The 15,355-nt window shown below is 48.6% G+C and overlaps 1 protein-coding gene across 1 annotated transcript; it reads left to right on the top strand.

The window, feature by feature from the left end:
* The first annotated feature begins 305 nt into the window (after nucleotides 1-305).
* On the top strand, nucleotides 306-13,365 carry OGFOD1 (2-oxoglutarate and iron dependent oxygenase domain containing 1). Its single transcript, XM_075715320.1, has 13 exons — nucleotides 306-459; nucleotides 539-684; nucleotides 792-838; nucleotides 1,342-1,442; nucleotides 2,295-2,411; nucleotides 2,901-2,992; nucleotides 5,287-5,415; nucleotides 5,781-5,894; nucleotides 6,602-6,681; nucleotides 6,816-7,111; nucleotides 8,426-8,548; nucleotides 9,402-9,460; nucleotides 9,991-13,365. Exons 1-13 carry the CDS (start codon nucleotides 306-308, stop codon nucleotides 10,150-10,152), a joined length of 1,620 nt encoding a protein of 539 aa, XP_075571435.1. The 3' UTR covers nucleotides 10,153-13,365.
* Nucleotides 13,366-15,355: the final 1,990 nt, after the last annotated feature.

Genomic DNA, 15,355 nt, shown 5'->3' with positions numbered 1-15,355 from the left:
GGAACGGCGTCCGCCATTAACCTCCCCGCCAGGCCTCACACTCTCCGCGCGCCGCCGCGCCGGAACCGCCCGCCACGCTTCCGGCGCGACCATAGAGAGGAGCCGCTCTGCCTCCCCCCGCCCCGCCGCACGGCAGGGGGGGTGGCCGCGCGCTCACTGCCATTTTGGCTCCGCGCTCCGCCCTTCCCCCTCTCTCATTGGCTAGAGGGACGCGGCTCCGCCTCCGGCGTGATCCGATTGGCCCGGCGGGCGCCGCGGGGGCCGCCGGGAGCTGTAGTCCGACGGGGCTGTCACCGGGGAGAGCCATGGGCGCCAAGCGGCGCGGGGCTGCGGCGCCGCCGCCGGGCAAGAAGCGCGGGAAGCGGGACGCGCGCGCCGAGCTCTGCGCCGCCCTCAGGGACGCGGCGCTGCGGGAGCGGGCGGCGGCGGCCTGGGGCCGCGGGGAGCCGCTCCGCCACGGTACGGCCCCCTCTCCCCCGGCCCGGCCTGCACGGCGGCGGGCCCCTTCCCCTCTTCACCGGCGGCGTTTCTCTTGCAGAGGCGGCGGCGGTGGAGCCGGCCCCGTTCCGGCACGGCGTCATCCCCGGCTTCCTGGCGGACCCGGCCTTCGCGGAGGCGCTGCGCGACGAGCTGCTGGGCCTCGGCTTCCGCGGGCGGTGCAACGACCTCCTCTCGCTGCGGCAGGTGGGCGCCGGGCCGGGCCGGGCCGTGCCGCGCCGCGCCGAGCCGAGCCGAGCCGGGCCGCGCCGCCCTAACCCCCGTCCCTTCTTCTCTTCCATGGGCCGCCGCAGTCGGAGGAGCTGGGGGGAAGGCCGGAGCCCCACGTCGCCGCGCTGAGGTAAAGCGCCGGCTCGGGGCTTTGCCAGCTCCGAGTGCGCCCGCTCGGGCAGGGGAAAAGCCCTGGCTGGCTCCCCTGGGAGGGCGAGGAGCGGGGTGGGCCGGGCAGGGCTCGGCCGCCGGCTGCCACCGTCGTCAGGCCACAAAACCGGCCCTGGAGAGCTGAATCTACTTTATGCAGGTCGTGGCCCTGAAGTCAGTTAACTGTTTTCCTCTGAGCGGTGCCATCCGATTCAGCCCTTGTGTATCTGTCGCTTCTGCAATGCTTAGCTGTACCCTTTACAACTAATTTCATGCTCGCTGCTGGTTATTGTTGGTGATGCTGTGCCTGCTGGGCTGTTTTCCCAGCCAGCTCCTGTGTGGTTCTACAGGAATACACTGTCACTGGCAGCAACAGCACCTCTAGCTGTTTAAATAGTTGGAAAGGAGATAATAAATTACTTAAGGCTATGATGATATGCTTTATAACATGGGAGGACACTTACCTTGTGCTTGTCTTCTCAGGCATGCTCTCTGTGAAGAATTCCGAGCGTGGCTTTCCACTGTGACCCAGATTGAGCTGGAGTCAACTGTTGACATCTCCTGTGCTAAATATGAATATACTGGTCAGTCTATAAGTGATCCTTTCCCCAAAGCTTCTGTGGGTGTATAGGAAACTACAGAATACCTAATTACATACCCCACCACAGCCCCCGTCTAGTTCCAGAGGGTCCTAGAAGCTATCAGCAGCAAATCAAAGTCTCAGAAAATGAAGTCCCGATTATGGAAAAACTGTGGCTGCTGTCACGTTGCCAATGGCTTTAGCTGGGCCCAGCGTTGTTGCAAGCCCCACCTTTTTGGAGATGTGCAGCCTGTGTTTGCATGCCTAGTTCCATGCAAAAGGGTGACATGTTCAACTCCCAAATGCTACAGTTGAGTTTGTGAAGTCCGATGCTAAATACCACCTTGGTGAGTCCAGGTTACAACTGCTCCTAGCCTTTTAGTCATGAAAAATCACTGTAGGAAGGGGAAAACTTTCACTGCTGTCAGCTCTACTTTTTAAGTCTTCTGCACAACCAATTGTTGGTCCAGCTTTTCTGTTCTCAAGGCTCCCCGTCCCCTCTGTTTCAACAACAAACCTACTCAAAGGGCAGTTCTGTATTTAAAAGAGCTTGAATCATTATTTAAGTCAGGAATCCCTGCCCACTGTGCCCAGTGACAGCTGTGGAGGGGTAGATGACAAGTTATAACTGCCCGTACCTTCAGAGTGGGCTAATCCGCCAATTGTAGTGCAATCCCACAGAAGTTAATCTCACAGATCTTGGGCTGGTGATGCTGACGAGGGAAAATGCAGTTCTTGGAAAGGGCATGTTTTTTCTTGTTGTATCCTTGCGGGGACAAAGCTGGGAAGCAGCCTTTGGAATGAATCATGTGTGTACTGGAAAGGGACTACTGCAGCAAATTGTGTGTAATTGCAGATGTCTTGCTGTGCCATGATGATGAGCTGGAAGGTCGGAGAATTGCTTTCATCCTGTACCTCGTGCCACCCTGGGAGAAAAGCGATGGGGGAACACTGGACCTGTATAGCACAGATGGTAAGAGCTCAGAGCTCAGCCTCAAGTGGCTGAAAGAGATGAAGCTTATGTGCCCCTTGCGGGAACTCTCCTCAGACAGTGCAAGGAAGATAGAGTTTCTCCTTTGTCCAGAGAAGCTGATGTACAGGTAAAATTTGCACCTTAGAGATGGGCTGTAGCAGGCTTTGCAGACAGCGCTAATGGGTGACAGCAGAGGAACAGGAGAAGGTAGTGAAGAGGGGAATCCTTTTTTTCCATTTTTTTTTTCAAAGGCCAAGAGTGGAGGCAGGATGGAAGCGATGCCAGTAACTGTGCTTGGAACTCTAAAGTGATGGAGATAACTTTCCAACAACAGAAGTCCACTGACTCCTCACCAAACCCTTGCTCTGAGCTCCGTTGCTTATACCCCTGTGTCTCACCAGTCACAATGTCATGAAGTCAGAGAGAAATGGCAGTTTCTAGTGAGTTCCAGTTCATATCTTAACCAGAGTATGTTTTCTTCCTCCTCAGAACACTTTCAGCCACAGCAAATCGTCAAGTCATTAGTGCCTTCATGGAACACACTGGTTTTCTTTGAAGTGTCTCCAGTCTCTTTCCACCAGGCAAGGAGCTGTCTTTTGTTCATTTTTTGATTCTCATTGTTGTGGTTATTCATTCTGCATGTTACTACAGTCCTGATGGGGAGGGAGAAGGGAAAGGGAGAACAAGTGTGGATAGAATGGATCCTCATGCTAAGTGCTGTGTGTTAAAGGCAGGACTTCAAGGAGGACAAGAGCTGACAAAGCCAACTTAAACTATCAGTCTAGCTTCATCATCCTGGGGGAAGAAAAACTGCCATTTGTATTTTGTGTTGCTCTCCTGGCAAGCACTGCTGTGGATTTGCCTGTGGTGATGAGGGATTTTTGTTTGTTTGCTTGTTTTAAACTAGCTCACATTTTTCGTGTGGATGCCATGACTTTGCTCCAGAAGAGCTCCTCGGCGCATCACCTTGCCAATAGGGCACTATGCAGATATGGCTTTACCTGCTCTGTAACATAGGTATAGTGCGGTACCCTACAGTAGAAACGCTGATATGGTTAAGTAGCACTTTGTGGCACTTATCAGGAAGATGGCTGGAAACAGGATCTGTGGAACTGCATGATACAAACACCTGGCTGAAATCTGAAACTCCTGTGTACTTGAGAATACCAGAGATTGTAACAAACAGGGCCAAAGAGCGGAAGGCTGGAGAGGAGGAAGATCAGTGATGTAGGTCAGGCATGTCCTCACCTAGACTGCTTAGGGTTTTACTTTTCTGTTATTTTTGTCTTGCAGTTAATTAATTAACAGAAACATCTATTTGGCCACTGCTCTAATTGTTTTCAGGTAGTGATTTAATCTTGTCATAAAAATCCATGTTCCACTTAACCTTGCGACTGCCTCCTCCTGTCCTAAACTTAATCCCACATATTAGCAGTATTCAGAGTCTTGTGCACTGTCTCTGATACTGTTAACACAGGTGATAAACTCAGCTTAAATAATAAACTTATTTTTAAAATAAGCATTAAGTTTACCTGGGAGTGCTGTGAAACAAAGCCTCCCAGATCTGGACCTCACTGGTTGTGTCCAGAGTATTTGCTGAAGCACTGAATCATTTCTTTGACCCTTTCATGAGTAAAGTGTAGAGCCTGCGAATTACGGTTAGAGGACTGTGTAAGGGTCCAACTGATATGAAGCCTTCACAGCACACGCCAGCCTTAAAGCCCTCTCAGACATTGGCAAAAGAGCATTTAGTCAGTACTTCCTAATAGATCTTCAGGTTTTGGACTTCATGATGTGCACTTCTTCAGGAGATAACAGATAAAGCTGTGGGTGTTTGCTGAGCAGTGTGGGTCCATGAGCTTCCAATGGCAGGCAGTTTTGCGATTTCCATTTCCCAAGTGATTTAGGATTCAGTAGCCATTCCAAATAACCTAGAACACCCCTGAGTCATGCAAGGAAAGGGTCACCACAGCTCTGTAACAATCAGTAAGAGCCAAAACCTTTTCGGAACAGACTGTGTTTCTTCCTCCTGTTCCATCAGACTGTTCTAAAAAACCAAAACAAACAAACGAGAAAAACAGTGCAAAGTCTTCACGTGCTATTCAAAAATTCAGCGGCTAGCAACCAGTCATAAAGGGATGGTTTCCTCTTCACACTGCCATTACAGTACAGCACCCTAGAATGTGAAATTCTTCAGTTCAGCCCTATTTACCTCAGTGCACAATCCGATGAAATCAAGAGTTAACAGTGGCCATCACTGCGCAAAAAACAAGGGTTTCCACAGACCAGGTTAAGTGCCAGGAGAGAGGGGTTGCTCTTAGTCTGACAGATGGGTAGACCTTTAATCCAGAGCCAAAAGCATCAGGCAAATGCCCTTTGTGATGGCTTGTATTACAGCACTTTTTAAAAATTAAAGGACAAAAAAGTAGACCGATATAGCCTGCTGTGGCCCGCAGATGCTCAGTGTTTTCTGAGTTTACAGATTAACCCATGACAGCTAATTTTTGCAGCCTGTGGTAGCTGGTTCTTCAACAGAACAAATGATAGAAAACTATAAGACCGTTGCTTTTAATAACAGAATGGCTCAAAGCTCTCAGAGAGAGGGAGCGCATTCTGCTGGGAGCTTGGAGTAGAAGCTTGGACTGGGATTCTGGAAACCTACAATGGACTTGAGCATCAAAGTTTGCTTTAGCCCTCTCTCTGTGAGCCAAGAATAATCCAGCCTGGTCCAGCCCTTGCCTGACTTCTGTGTGTATGCAGTATGCTCTCCAGAGTCAGGTCCATCTCCTATGATGAGTCTACATGGTGCCTGTTACAGTTGGTCCTTAAATGTGTTGTAGTCTAAACAGTAACATGCTGCTCAATGTTTTTCCAGGTGTCAGAAGTTCTGTCTGAGGAGAAGTGCCGCTTGTCAGTGAGCGGCTGGTTTCATGGCCCGGCAATAGTCAGACCTGCACGCCACATTGAAGCTGCCTTGCCCAGGAGCCCACACATCCCCTACGATGTGAGTAACAAGCCTATGTATGCTTATCTGCATTTCTGTTTCTTTCGTGTCCCTGGAATACCTGTTATGGGATGCACTGATGCTTGGGGACACTTTAACTTATCCCATTCTCTTTTTTTGTTTCCTGTCCATAAATTCATAGCTGGTTTCTTTCTTGTATATCTTTCTTGACTCTGTACATTTTGCATACCTACAATAGTGCAAAGAATGCAGCAAATACTCATGGTGGATTTAAAAAAAAAAAAAAAAAAGGAATGGAGTGTATGTGGGGAGGAATCCAGCCCTGTGGCCAGCTGGGTAAGTGGGAATTTGGGGAATCCTTTTTACTTTTGCAAATTCAGCATTCAAATCCATTTCCCTTCCAGCATGAAATCTTGTATGAGTGGATCAATCTAGTTTATTTGGACATGGACTCCCAAGCTCAAATCCAGGAGGAATTTGAGGAGCAATCAGAAATTCTCCTGAAAGATTTTCTGAAGGTGAGCCCAGGGGTTCAATCTGATGTGGTCTGCCAGAACAGGTCACAGGGCTGGTAGGTACCATGTGTCACACAGGCTGGGAAGGGCCTTGCTTGTTCAGCTGTCAACTAAAACACCTTCTAGTTTCACTCCCTAAAGCGGTATGGACCAGATGACCTCCAGAGGTCCCTTCCAACCTCAACTATTCTGTGATTCTTTGGGTAGATCCCCTCTGCCCACCTGTACACTGCTGCATAGGGGCTCACCAAAAATCACAAACTTTCCTTCAATATTCTTGTTTCCTGCACGAAGCAAAGCAGAAGGATGGAAACACATCATTCTTCCTGCTTCCTAGCTTTGTAGTGACCAGAGTGTCCTTCCCTGTCCCTCAAGCTCTCGCAGCACTTGGGGAACTCAACCTGTGTGTGAAACAAGTGACCCATAATGATTTTGTCTTAGTTGAAAGGCTTTGATTCTCAAGGCTGATTTACCTCTGGTTTACTGGGCATCCATACCTCAGTGAAATTGCATTCTCACCCAGCAATCAAGTAGCATTTGATACCTGTTGGTCACTGGCATTGAAAAGACATGATGCCCACCCAGGCTATGCCCCTCAATTCAGCAGTCCTTAGGTGCCTCAAACAAATTAGAAGAAAATTAGAGTGTCTGATCTGAGAGTAGACCTGGGAGCTAAATGTTAAAATTTCTGGACTATCTTTCTCTCCTAGAAAGAGAAATACCAACTACTATGTGAAGCTTTGGAGAACAAAGACATCAAGTGGAGTAGCCGGGGGCCTGCCAATAAAAGGTGGGGAATGACAGCGTCCTGCACCTATTGATCAGGCCAAGCAGCAACTGTCCTGAGGCTGCACTGATTGATGCTGCCCCCATGGACATGGTCCTTGTTGGTTCTCCACTGCTAATACCTCTGCTGTCTTTCAGACTCTATGAGACAGCAGAGGAAGACAGCCTCCCTGACATCCTGAAGAAATTCCTTCAGTTCTTACGCTCTGAAGCCTTGTTTTTACTGCTTTCCAACTTCACTGGCCTAAAGCTGCACTTCCTGGCTCCCTCTGATGAGGATGAAGGTGCTGGGGAAGGAAGAGCAGCAGACACCGCTGGGCACAGCAGTCCCAAGCCTGAGCAGGAAGAGACTGAACAACACACTGATAGCAATTCCCATCAGCCAGACCAGCCTGACAACATCCCCGAAGCACAAGACGGTGAGACGCAGAATGGTAAGTCAAGCAGCAGCAGCATGAAAGGATCTGAGCAGAATCCTAACGTTAAGGATGTTGGCAGCAGAATTCCCAATGATTTCATGGAACTAGCATTTCACCTTGTACTGCAGCCAGCACAAGGCACCAGCACAAACATGGGTCTTGAAGCATGTCAGACTGGGTATCCAAAATAAGTGACTACTGCAAAAGAACTTGGAATAAAATAATGACTAGCTTGATACCATTTTGAAGAGACTTAAGTCTTAAGGGTGGGACTTCTGTAGGGTTTAAGGCATGGGGGAGAAGGGGGGATGTTAATTGCTCACTAATCTTTTGCCAGTAGTTACACTCCTGCTCCATATGAAGTAGAGTCTTGTATGAAAATAAATCAAAAGGAAGAAAGTGAACAGATCAGAAGTAAAGATAATTAGAATTAGAAAACCAATACCTAAACTAGGATTTAACCTTTCAGAAAGTGCTGCCAGCCTAAATAACCACTTAGCTGTCAGCAGTGAGATATCATTGCTATAAAAGATTAGATTAATTTTGGATTCATGGATTGGTGCCGTGTATTTAAAACGGTGGCTTTGAAGTTTAAGGGTAGAATTTTTGAATATGCTCATCTTGCGCTGAGTCAGGCAACTTGGTGGACACTGGTATAAAAGATAATAGAAAAAACAAGTCCTACTGAAAATCCCACCAGGACACTTACCTGGTACAAAGCCTTTGTTTTTCTCATTTCCATGGCTAGCCATTTTGCCTCTTCTATCTGCCACATTCTCGCCATGTGATTTTAAACTCACATATGAGGAGGGCATAGTTTGGGGCTGCATGGACTGAAAACTGAGATAGAGCACTGAGGGAAAAAAAAAGGCTTCCCCAAATTCTGAGGTACCTCCTGGGATGGCACATGAAGAGCGAGTCCAGAGCAATATTCTTCTTCACTGAAGCACTGGTAGTTTTAGTACTTCAAGGATAGGCTGCTGGCTCTTGAAGTTTGGAGTGCTACTGTAAATGTTGGGAGCAAAAAAAATCGCAAACCAAAACAAAAGGAGGAACTGGTTAAACCAAAGCACATCGTGGCTTGGCCCCTTTCAAAGAGCAAATCTTGGCCTTCCTCCTCCACATTGGCCGAAGGACATAGCATAGAGCCACCTCTAGAAAATAAGTTAACATGAGATCTGTGGTTTTACTTTTTCTTCCCTTTACACTTTGCTGGGACACAGTGGCATGGCAGTGCAGGGGCTTGTCCCCTACATGCCTTGAGCTTTGCAGGTGTCTGCTATTGTACAGCTTCACTGTTTTCCCTGGCTTGTTTGCTCCCCCTTCTAGGCGCAGGTACCCCTGTGTGTGCAGGGCAGCTGAGGCGCTGGACCCACGGGTGCTATACTCTAGCCCATGACACGCAAGCAACAGAATTTGCTCTCGACCTGCTCTTCTTCTGTGGCTGTGAGGGTAAGTGGACGAAAGAGAGAGAGAGATACCAGACTCTCCTTACAAGGTTTGCGTAAAGGAAGGACTTCTGAATTCTCAGCAGTGCTACAATAGCCAAAATTTCCCTGCTTTTTCCTCCACAGAAGAGCTCTGTAGACGTCTTCCTAGTCCTCTCTTCTGCACAAGCCCTGGTTTCGGTAGTCCTTATACAGATTTGGGATGGTGGCCTTGGGATCAGCTCTGACCTTTCCTGCTGGAGCCAGGAGGTGGCGCTTGGGCAGAGGGAAAGGCTGCATCTCCCAGACCTTTCCTCTCACTACAATGGCTCTGGGCATGGTGGAGGGTCAGGTGGCCGGAATACCCACTAGAAATGTTCCATTTCACCCCTTTTCTCATCAGAATTATCACTGTGCCTCCAATTCACAAAGCCCAGGGTTTTCAAAAGTTACTTTAGGCATGTCTGGGCATTTTAGGTTGATTGCTAGTTAGATAGCGGTGAAAACAAAAATCTAACGTAAGCATTTTGGACCAGCTGAGCCCAGAACACATGGCTGAAACCACCTGGCACATGCTGGTAATTATACTGAAAGCCTTTTGCATATCTGCTAAGGCAAAACTGGTCTACATGTGAGGAGCAGAGCGCCAAGCAACTTTAAATGGCCCATCTGTGGTAAAAGGCAAATCTGGTACATTTGCTTCAAGCTGTTTCTGATTTGGAAAAAAAAAAAGTAGACTGGCAGGAGGTAAAGTGGGGATCGTCGTGGATCCAGTAACTGGGGAGTGGGGTGGAAAAACGGCATCTCTGGTTGTAAAATGGCTGTATGGAACCTGGACAGTGTTGAACTTTCTAAGAATCTTTCTTTTGTATTTTAAGACTGGGATCCAGAATACGGTGGCTTTACTTCCTACATCGCTAAAGGTGAAGATGAAGAGGTAAGGACCTCAGTTGCTAGCTGCAAATTAGATAAAATTGTTTAGGGTGGAGAGACATAATTACACTTTGTTGTAATACTAACATAATCCTGACTGTGCTCAGTATCACACTGGAGCCTTCCTGCCTGAGTTACAGCTCATGGGCGTAGCTCTGGCTTCAACTTCAAGAGGCTAGCGTTCACTGTAAAGCTTAAGACTCAGGCCCTGACAGTGCCTAATACCACCTGCACCTGGATGATGCTTTTCCAAGGAAGTGCTGTTTACTCGTGTCACATTCAGTGTAGTACTAGTGAGAGTGCTGAACAGTCATAACTAATAAGTAGTCCAGAATCCTTTCAAATGAACCTTGCTGTCTAATAAATGCTTCAGGTTAAGGGGTATTAAAATGAAAACAGTGACATAGTTCATTTTCTAACACCAGACCTTTGTTCTGACTAGCTTTTGAAACAGTTTTGTTTGTTTCTTCCTGGCAATGATATCAAAGCCATTTTTGTGAAACTAATTTCCTTCCTTATTTTCATGTCTTCTAGCTGTTGACAGTGAATCCAGAGGACAACTGCTTGGCCTTAGTTTATAGAGACAAAGAAACTATGAAGTTTGTGAAATATATCAATCATCGTAGCTTGGCATGCCTGAAAAAGCATCCGAACAGAACAGGATTTTGGGACTTTTCCTTTGTCTATTACGAGTGATGGTGCAGAGTGTGACCGTCGTCACACAGAAAATAGTGGTGGGGGTGGCTGGGGGGCCAGTGTCTACCCAGGCACTCACCTGGGGCCTGTCTAAGCCCAGGCAAATTTGGCTGGTGCTAACTTCATCACACTGTATACGAGGCTGCTACCAGGTGGGGCCCAGGTGACTTTTTTAACTGCACAAATGGAAATCCAGTCTTCTCCTGAGTCCATTGTAACATGTGCTCTGAACTGCTTCTAATGCTACGTGGAGGGGGTCATCGTCACACAACTGACAGCTGCTCTGTCAGCTTTCCAGCTGTTGTCTCATGGAAATAGCACGGTGGGATGCATCTCTAACCTGTCAGGGTGAAAATTACAACTGTGCATTGCTCCAAGCTGATGACTGATTTTTATTAAAAAAAAAAAAAAAGGAAATAGGTCAGTTAAATGCTTCAAACTCTGGTTGGGCAAGTTTTGTTACAAAAATGCCCAAGACATTTTCTGGGGCTTAACTGTGTTCACTCTTTGTAGAAGCAGAAATAAAGGAACTGCCGTGGAGGTTTTTCCAGCTGCACAACTCTGTGGAGTTGGGAAGGAAGACAGTGAGGCTATAAAGCTGCTGGCATTGAGAAGGACCTGGCACTGGTAACAAGGAGCAGGACTTTATTATGCTAAATCCTGTGCAGACAGACCCAGGTGCAGCCCTTTCTCCAAAGAATTTACAAGCTAAACAGAGGAGAGGAGGCCTGCTCCTGCATCCTTCTCTGCTTGTGTGGGTACACCATTGGTCGCGCTTCAGCTGTGAAAGGGTCGTGGGTCCAGCCTCAGAAGAGGGGAGGTGGGCTGGTAGCAGGAAGGCAGTAACTCGCCTCTCCCTGGCTTGTCATCCACAGGCAGCAGGAGGGTGGTCTTGCATCATTAGTTTTGTCCTGGGGTCTCCTAGGCTCCAGCGTGGCTTCTGTCACTGGAGATCAGCTCAGATCTTTCCAGGTAGCAGATATCCAGCTCCTGTGGTAAATGGTACAAGACAGACAGCAGTATTGGTGCAGTGCCTCCCCCCTGCACATGCTTTCACTACTGCTCGCCTGCCCTGCGTTCACTGCAAGCAGGACTGTGCCAGACTGTCACCTCTGAGGTGTCCAGCCCACCAAGAGGTACCAGTGCAGAGCTGTGTTGGTTGCTTCAGGAGGCAGCCAGACTGCAGAACACCCTGCTGGAGGCTCAGCCCTGGCCCACGTGTGCTTGCCTGAAACTTTTTTTGGCAATGAATAGGCACAGGTGTACTTTCAGCTCATCCAAGCCAGACAGTGCCAGCCATGGACTTGCAGTGAACGGGGAGAATGTACACATTTCGTTCCTCCTGCCTCCTGGGTTGGGAGAAGGTAGCTTTGGATGAGAGAGATGGCAGATGCTGCTTCTCCAGTTCCAGGCCTGTTGAAGACCAGCGTGGTGGTGGTGTTAAGACCACAGCTGGCAGCGGAGGAGCAGTAAGCTCAAAGCAAGGCTAGCTGTGTTGGCACATGAGTACTCTGCACCCCTCAGCGCAGCAGCAGGACATCCTTCGGGCATGCCTTGCTGAAGGTACAGGAGCAACAGCCTTCAGCTGTGATCCCAACACACAAGGTTTGAAAGAGGAACCAGTGAAGCACGAACCTGCTGCTGTTGCTTCTAAAATGAAAGGTGTCTCAGCATCTGCTGATGCCAGAACAAGGGGAGAACACAGCTGTTTTGAGCCTGATGCACCAGACCGTACAGTTTTGGTGTCAGTTCAGTCCTGGACTATGAGCAGTTGTTCGGCTCTAGCTTTTCCCTCCTGCACTGCTGCACAGGGAGAACAGCTGGAACATGGTTGCTCTAAGCTGCAATTGCGAGATCTACACCATCTCGTTCTGACTTGTCTCCCTAAGTTGGCTTGTCCGTGCGCTGCTGAGACTGTCTTGCTTGGTTTTAATCTTCCTTTGCTGCTGTTTTATGCTGCTTACAAAGACGAGGGGATGAAGCTAGAAACAAATCCTGAAGTGAGGACAGGACTCCCTTCTTTGTGAATCACTGGTTTCTGAGGCACTCTGCTGCCTTTGCGGGCAGCAGCTACTCTTGAGGAGAAAGAAGTTTGTATTCTGAGCTGCTCCAGTAGAAAGAGACAAGTAATGAAGGTTTCAAAGGAAGAAAAAAAAAAAAGGCAAAATTGTTTGGGTCATTTCAAACAAAGGTGACAGGTACCACAGCTATGCACAGGATAGTCAGCTAGGCAAAGTTGGGAGTAAATTAATTAACAAACCGAAGTTACTTATTCTACTGCATTGCCAACCTAAGAGTATGCTTGGTAGATCTTGGAACAGCCTCCCAGAAGATGGGGAAGAAGCTGGGCTTTCTGAAGCTTGCTGTTTTTTAATAATAAATAATACACTAGAGGGCACACCAGCCTCTACTCGAGCAAGCCCGTATCTATCTGATCACACACGGAACCACCCTTCTGCCTCTGGTGACTGAGATGAAGTCATTTAAGAAGCTAAATGTGCAGTTAGCATTCAAAGATTTAAAAATCAACATGACTCTGCTCTCCCACCCTTCCTGTTCAGTCCTGAAAGTCAAAGGCAGCCCGACGCATGGCTGGCGCTGCAGGTACACGGGAAAGACTCCGCTCGCCAAAATTTCAAATTACATGAGCTACTTGGGAAGAGGGGTCTTCGTTTAGACTGCACCAATAACAGGAGCCCTCTCTATAGATGCTCCTGCTGGACACAAATCTGTATTTACAATTAGGTGTAGCTGCTTGCAAGGTACTGTGATCATTACGGAAAGGAATATGAAATAAACACATGCACAAAATGAGTAAGCAGGACAATATAGAAAAATAGGATCAAGAACAGTAAGCAGAGTTATGGAGTGTGAGCAACAGAGAACAGAAATTTCATACTAGGCAAGATTGCCTCCTGCAGACGTTGGTCAGCTCGGCTGTACGAGGACACGTTTCCCACCAGCTGACTGCACCTCCAAAGCCTGGCATTCGATGCAGTACTAGCAGCTTTCAGTTACTGAAGTGCTGAGTTACACAAATGCTTCACAACAAATTTTTTGGGATTTGGTGTTTGCCAAGTGGCTGAAAACAGGAACAATTCAATATGGAGCAAGATAAAACAGTGTATTGGGTTTGCATGGCAAGGTTTTGGTAGCAGGGGGACTACAGGGGTGGCTTCTATGAGAACCTGCTAGAAGCTTCCCCCATGTCTGACAGAGCCAACGCCAGCCGGCTCCAAAATGGACCCGCCGCTGGCCAAGGCCAAGCCCATCAGCAACAGCGGTAGCACCTCTGCGATAACATATTTAAGAAGGGGAAACAAAAAAAAAAAAAGACCCAGGACACAAACTGCAGCTGGAGTGAGGAGTGAGAATATGTGAGAGGAACGACTCTGCAGGCACCAAGGTCAGTGCAGAAGGAGGGGGAGGAGGTGTTCCAGGCACCGGAGCAGAGATTCCCCTGCAGCCCCTGGTGAAGCCCATGGAGGCCCACGGTGGAGCAAATAGCCATCTGCAGCCCGGGGAGGACCCCATGCCGGAGCGGTGGATGCCTGAAGGAGGCTGTGACCCCGTGGGAAGCCCACGCTGGAGCAGGCTCCTGGCAGGACCTGTGGACCCGTGGAGAGAGAGGAGCTCACGCTGGAGCAAGTTTGCTGGCAGGTCTTGTGACCCCGTGGGGGACCCACGCTGGAGCAGTCTGCTCCTGAAGGACTGCACCCCATGGAATGACACACGCTGGAGCAGTTTGTGAAGAACTGTAGCCTGTAGGAAGGACCCACGTTGGAGAAATTTGTGGAGGACTGTCTCTCGTGGGTGGGACCCTGCACTGGAGCAGGGGAAGAGCGTGAGGAATCCTCCCCTGAGGGGGAAGGAGCAGCAGAGACATGTGATGAACTGACTGCAACCCCCATTCCCCATCCCCCTGTGCTGCTCAGGGGCAGGACGTAGAGAAAATCAGGAGTGAAGTTGAGCTGGAGAAGGGAGGGGTGGGGGGAAGGTGTTTTAAGATTTGGTTATATTTCTCATTACCCTACACATGTTCTCACTCCTCTCTCCTACTCAGTTTTGGTTGGTAATAAATTAAACTGATTTTCCCCAAGTCGAGTCTGTTTTGCCTGTGATGATAATTGCTGAGTGATCTCCCTGTCTGTATCTTGACTCACGAGCTTTTTTGTTATATTTTCTCTCCCCTGTCCAGTTGAGAAGGGGAGCGATAGAGTGGCTTTGGTGGGCACTTGGCATCCAGCCAGGGTCAACCCACCACAGTTTAGCTGTAGACCAGACTAAAGGAATGGTTTTGACATTCATAAACATGCAGCAAAGAAGTTCTGACTGGGTATTCAGTGAATTAGTAATTAATAAGATGAGCAGCAATCCACAGGACTTGGAGAAACAGGCTAAAATCAGATAACCTGTTGTCAAGTGTCAGTTCCAATTGCTTTGTTTTTTTAAACTCCAAAGTGGAACTTGAATTAAGACATTGAAAATGACTGTTACATAGATCCCTCTTCAGCGGGCACTGATCAAGCACAGTACTTCTGCAGTACGTGTTTCCCAGGCAGCAAAGGGGCCATATGAGGAAAGCTCCAGCCCAAACTGAAGTTTCAGGCAGGCACTGAAGTGCCCCAGCAGGGCAGGACAGCGGTCCCCAGCACACATACCAAGGTGTGGTGCCATGTAAGCAGCCTTGCCCATGAATTCTTAGCAACACGCAGCTCTACTAAATGTGGTTTCAGAGGTTATTCTGTATTTGACCAGCAGCTTAACCTGGTGTGACCAGTTCCCCTCCCATACCTGAGAATGGGTTCACTGGACATTAGTTCTGGGCTAAATCTTACCAGTGGGGACTGTTTGCCACTGCTCTCCTGGTGCAGGTTCAGCTTACGTCAGCTGGCTCCTGCACGCCAGCCATGGGCTGCTTTATTTCAACAGGCAACTGCAAACCTGGTATCACTTCAGCTTATGGGACATGGCTTTTACATTTGGTAAATATAGAAGTTGTTTTTATGGGAAAATACATAACAAATTTGTTGTCAGAAACTTAGCCAGGGGAAATCAGCCTTATCAGAGGTCTGGACTGTGACTGAAGGACTCACCTCACTGCCAAGAGCAAGACAGAGCTGGGACTGTAAGTTCCTGGTGTGTAGCCCTGAAAATCAGGCTGATGGGAAAGCTGCTTTCTGATCAGAGCCACTCTCTTACC

The sequence above is a fragment of the Pelecanus crispus genome, chromosome 8 (assembly GCF_030463565.1).
Source record: "Pelecanus crispus isolate bPelCri1 chromosome 8, bPelCri1.pri, whole genome shotgun sequence".
Taxonomy (NCBI): domain Eukaryota; kingdom Metazoa; phylum Chordata; class Aves; order Pelecaniformes; family Pelecanidae; genus Pelecanus; species Pelecanus crispus.
The sequence above is the reverse complement of the archived record's forward strand: the minus strand, read 5'-3'. Positions and strand labels throughout refer to the sequence as shown.

Bases quoted from the DNA above. Each gene is read 5' to 3' on its own strand.
- OGFOD1 (XM_075715320.1), top strand. From the start codon at position 306: ATGGGCGCCAAGCGGCGCGGGGCTGCGGCGCCGCCGCCGGGCAAGAAG. The intron at 2,412-2,900 runs GTAAGAGCTCAG...CTTCCTCCTCAG, and splicing joins GGACCTGTATAGCACAGATG to AACACTTTCAGCCACAGCAA. The intron at 7,112-8,425 runs GTAAGTCAAGCA...TCCCCCTTCTAG, and splicing joins AGACGGTGAGACGCAGAATG to GCGCAGGTACCCCTGTGTGT.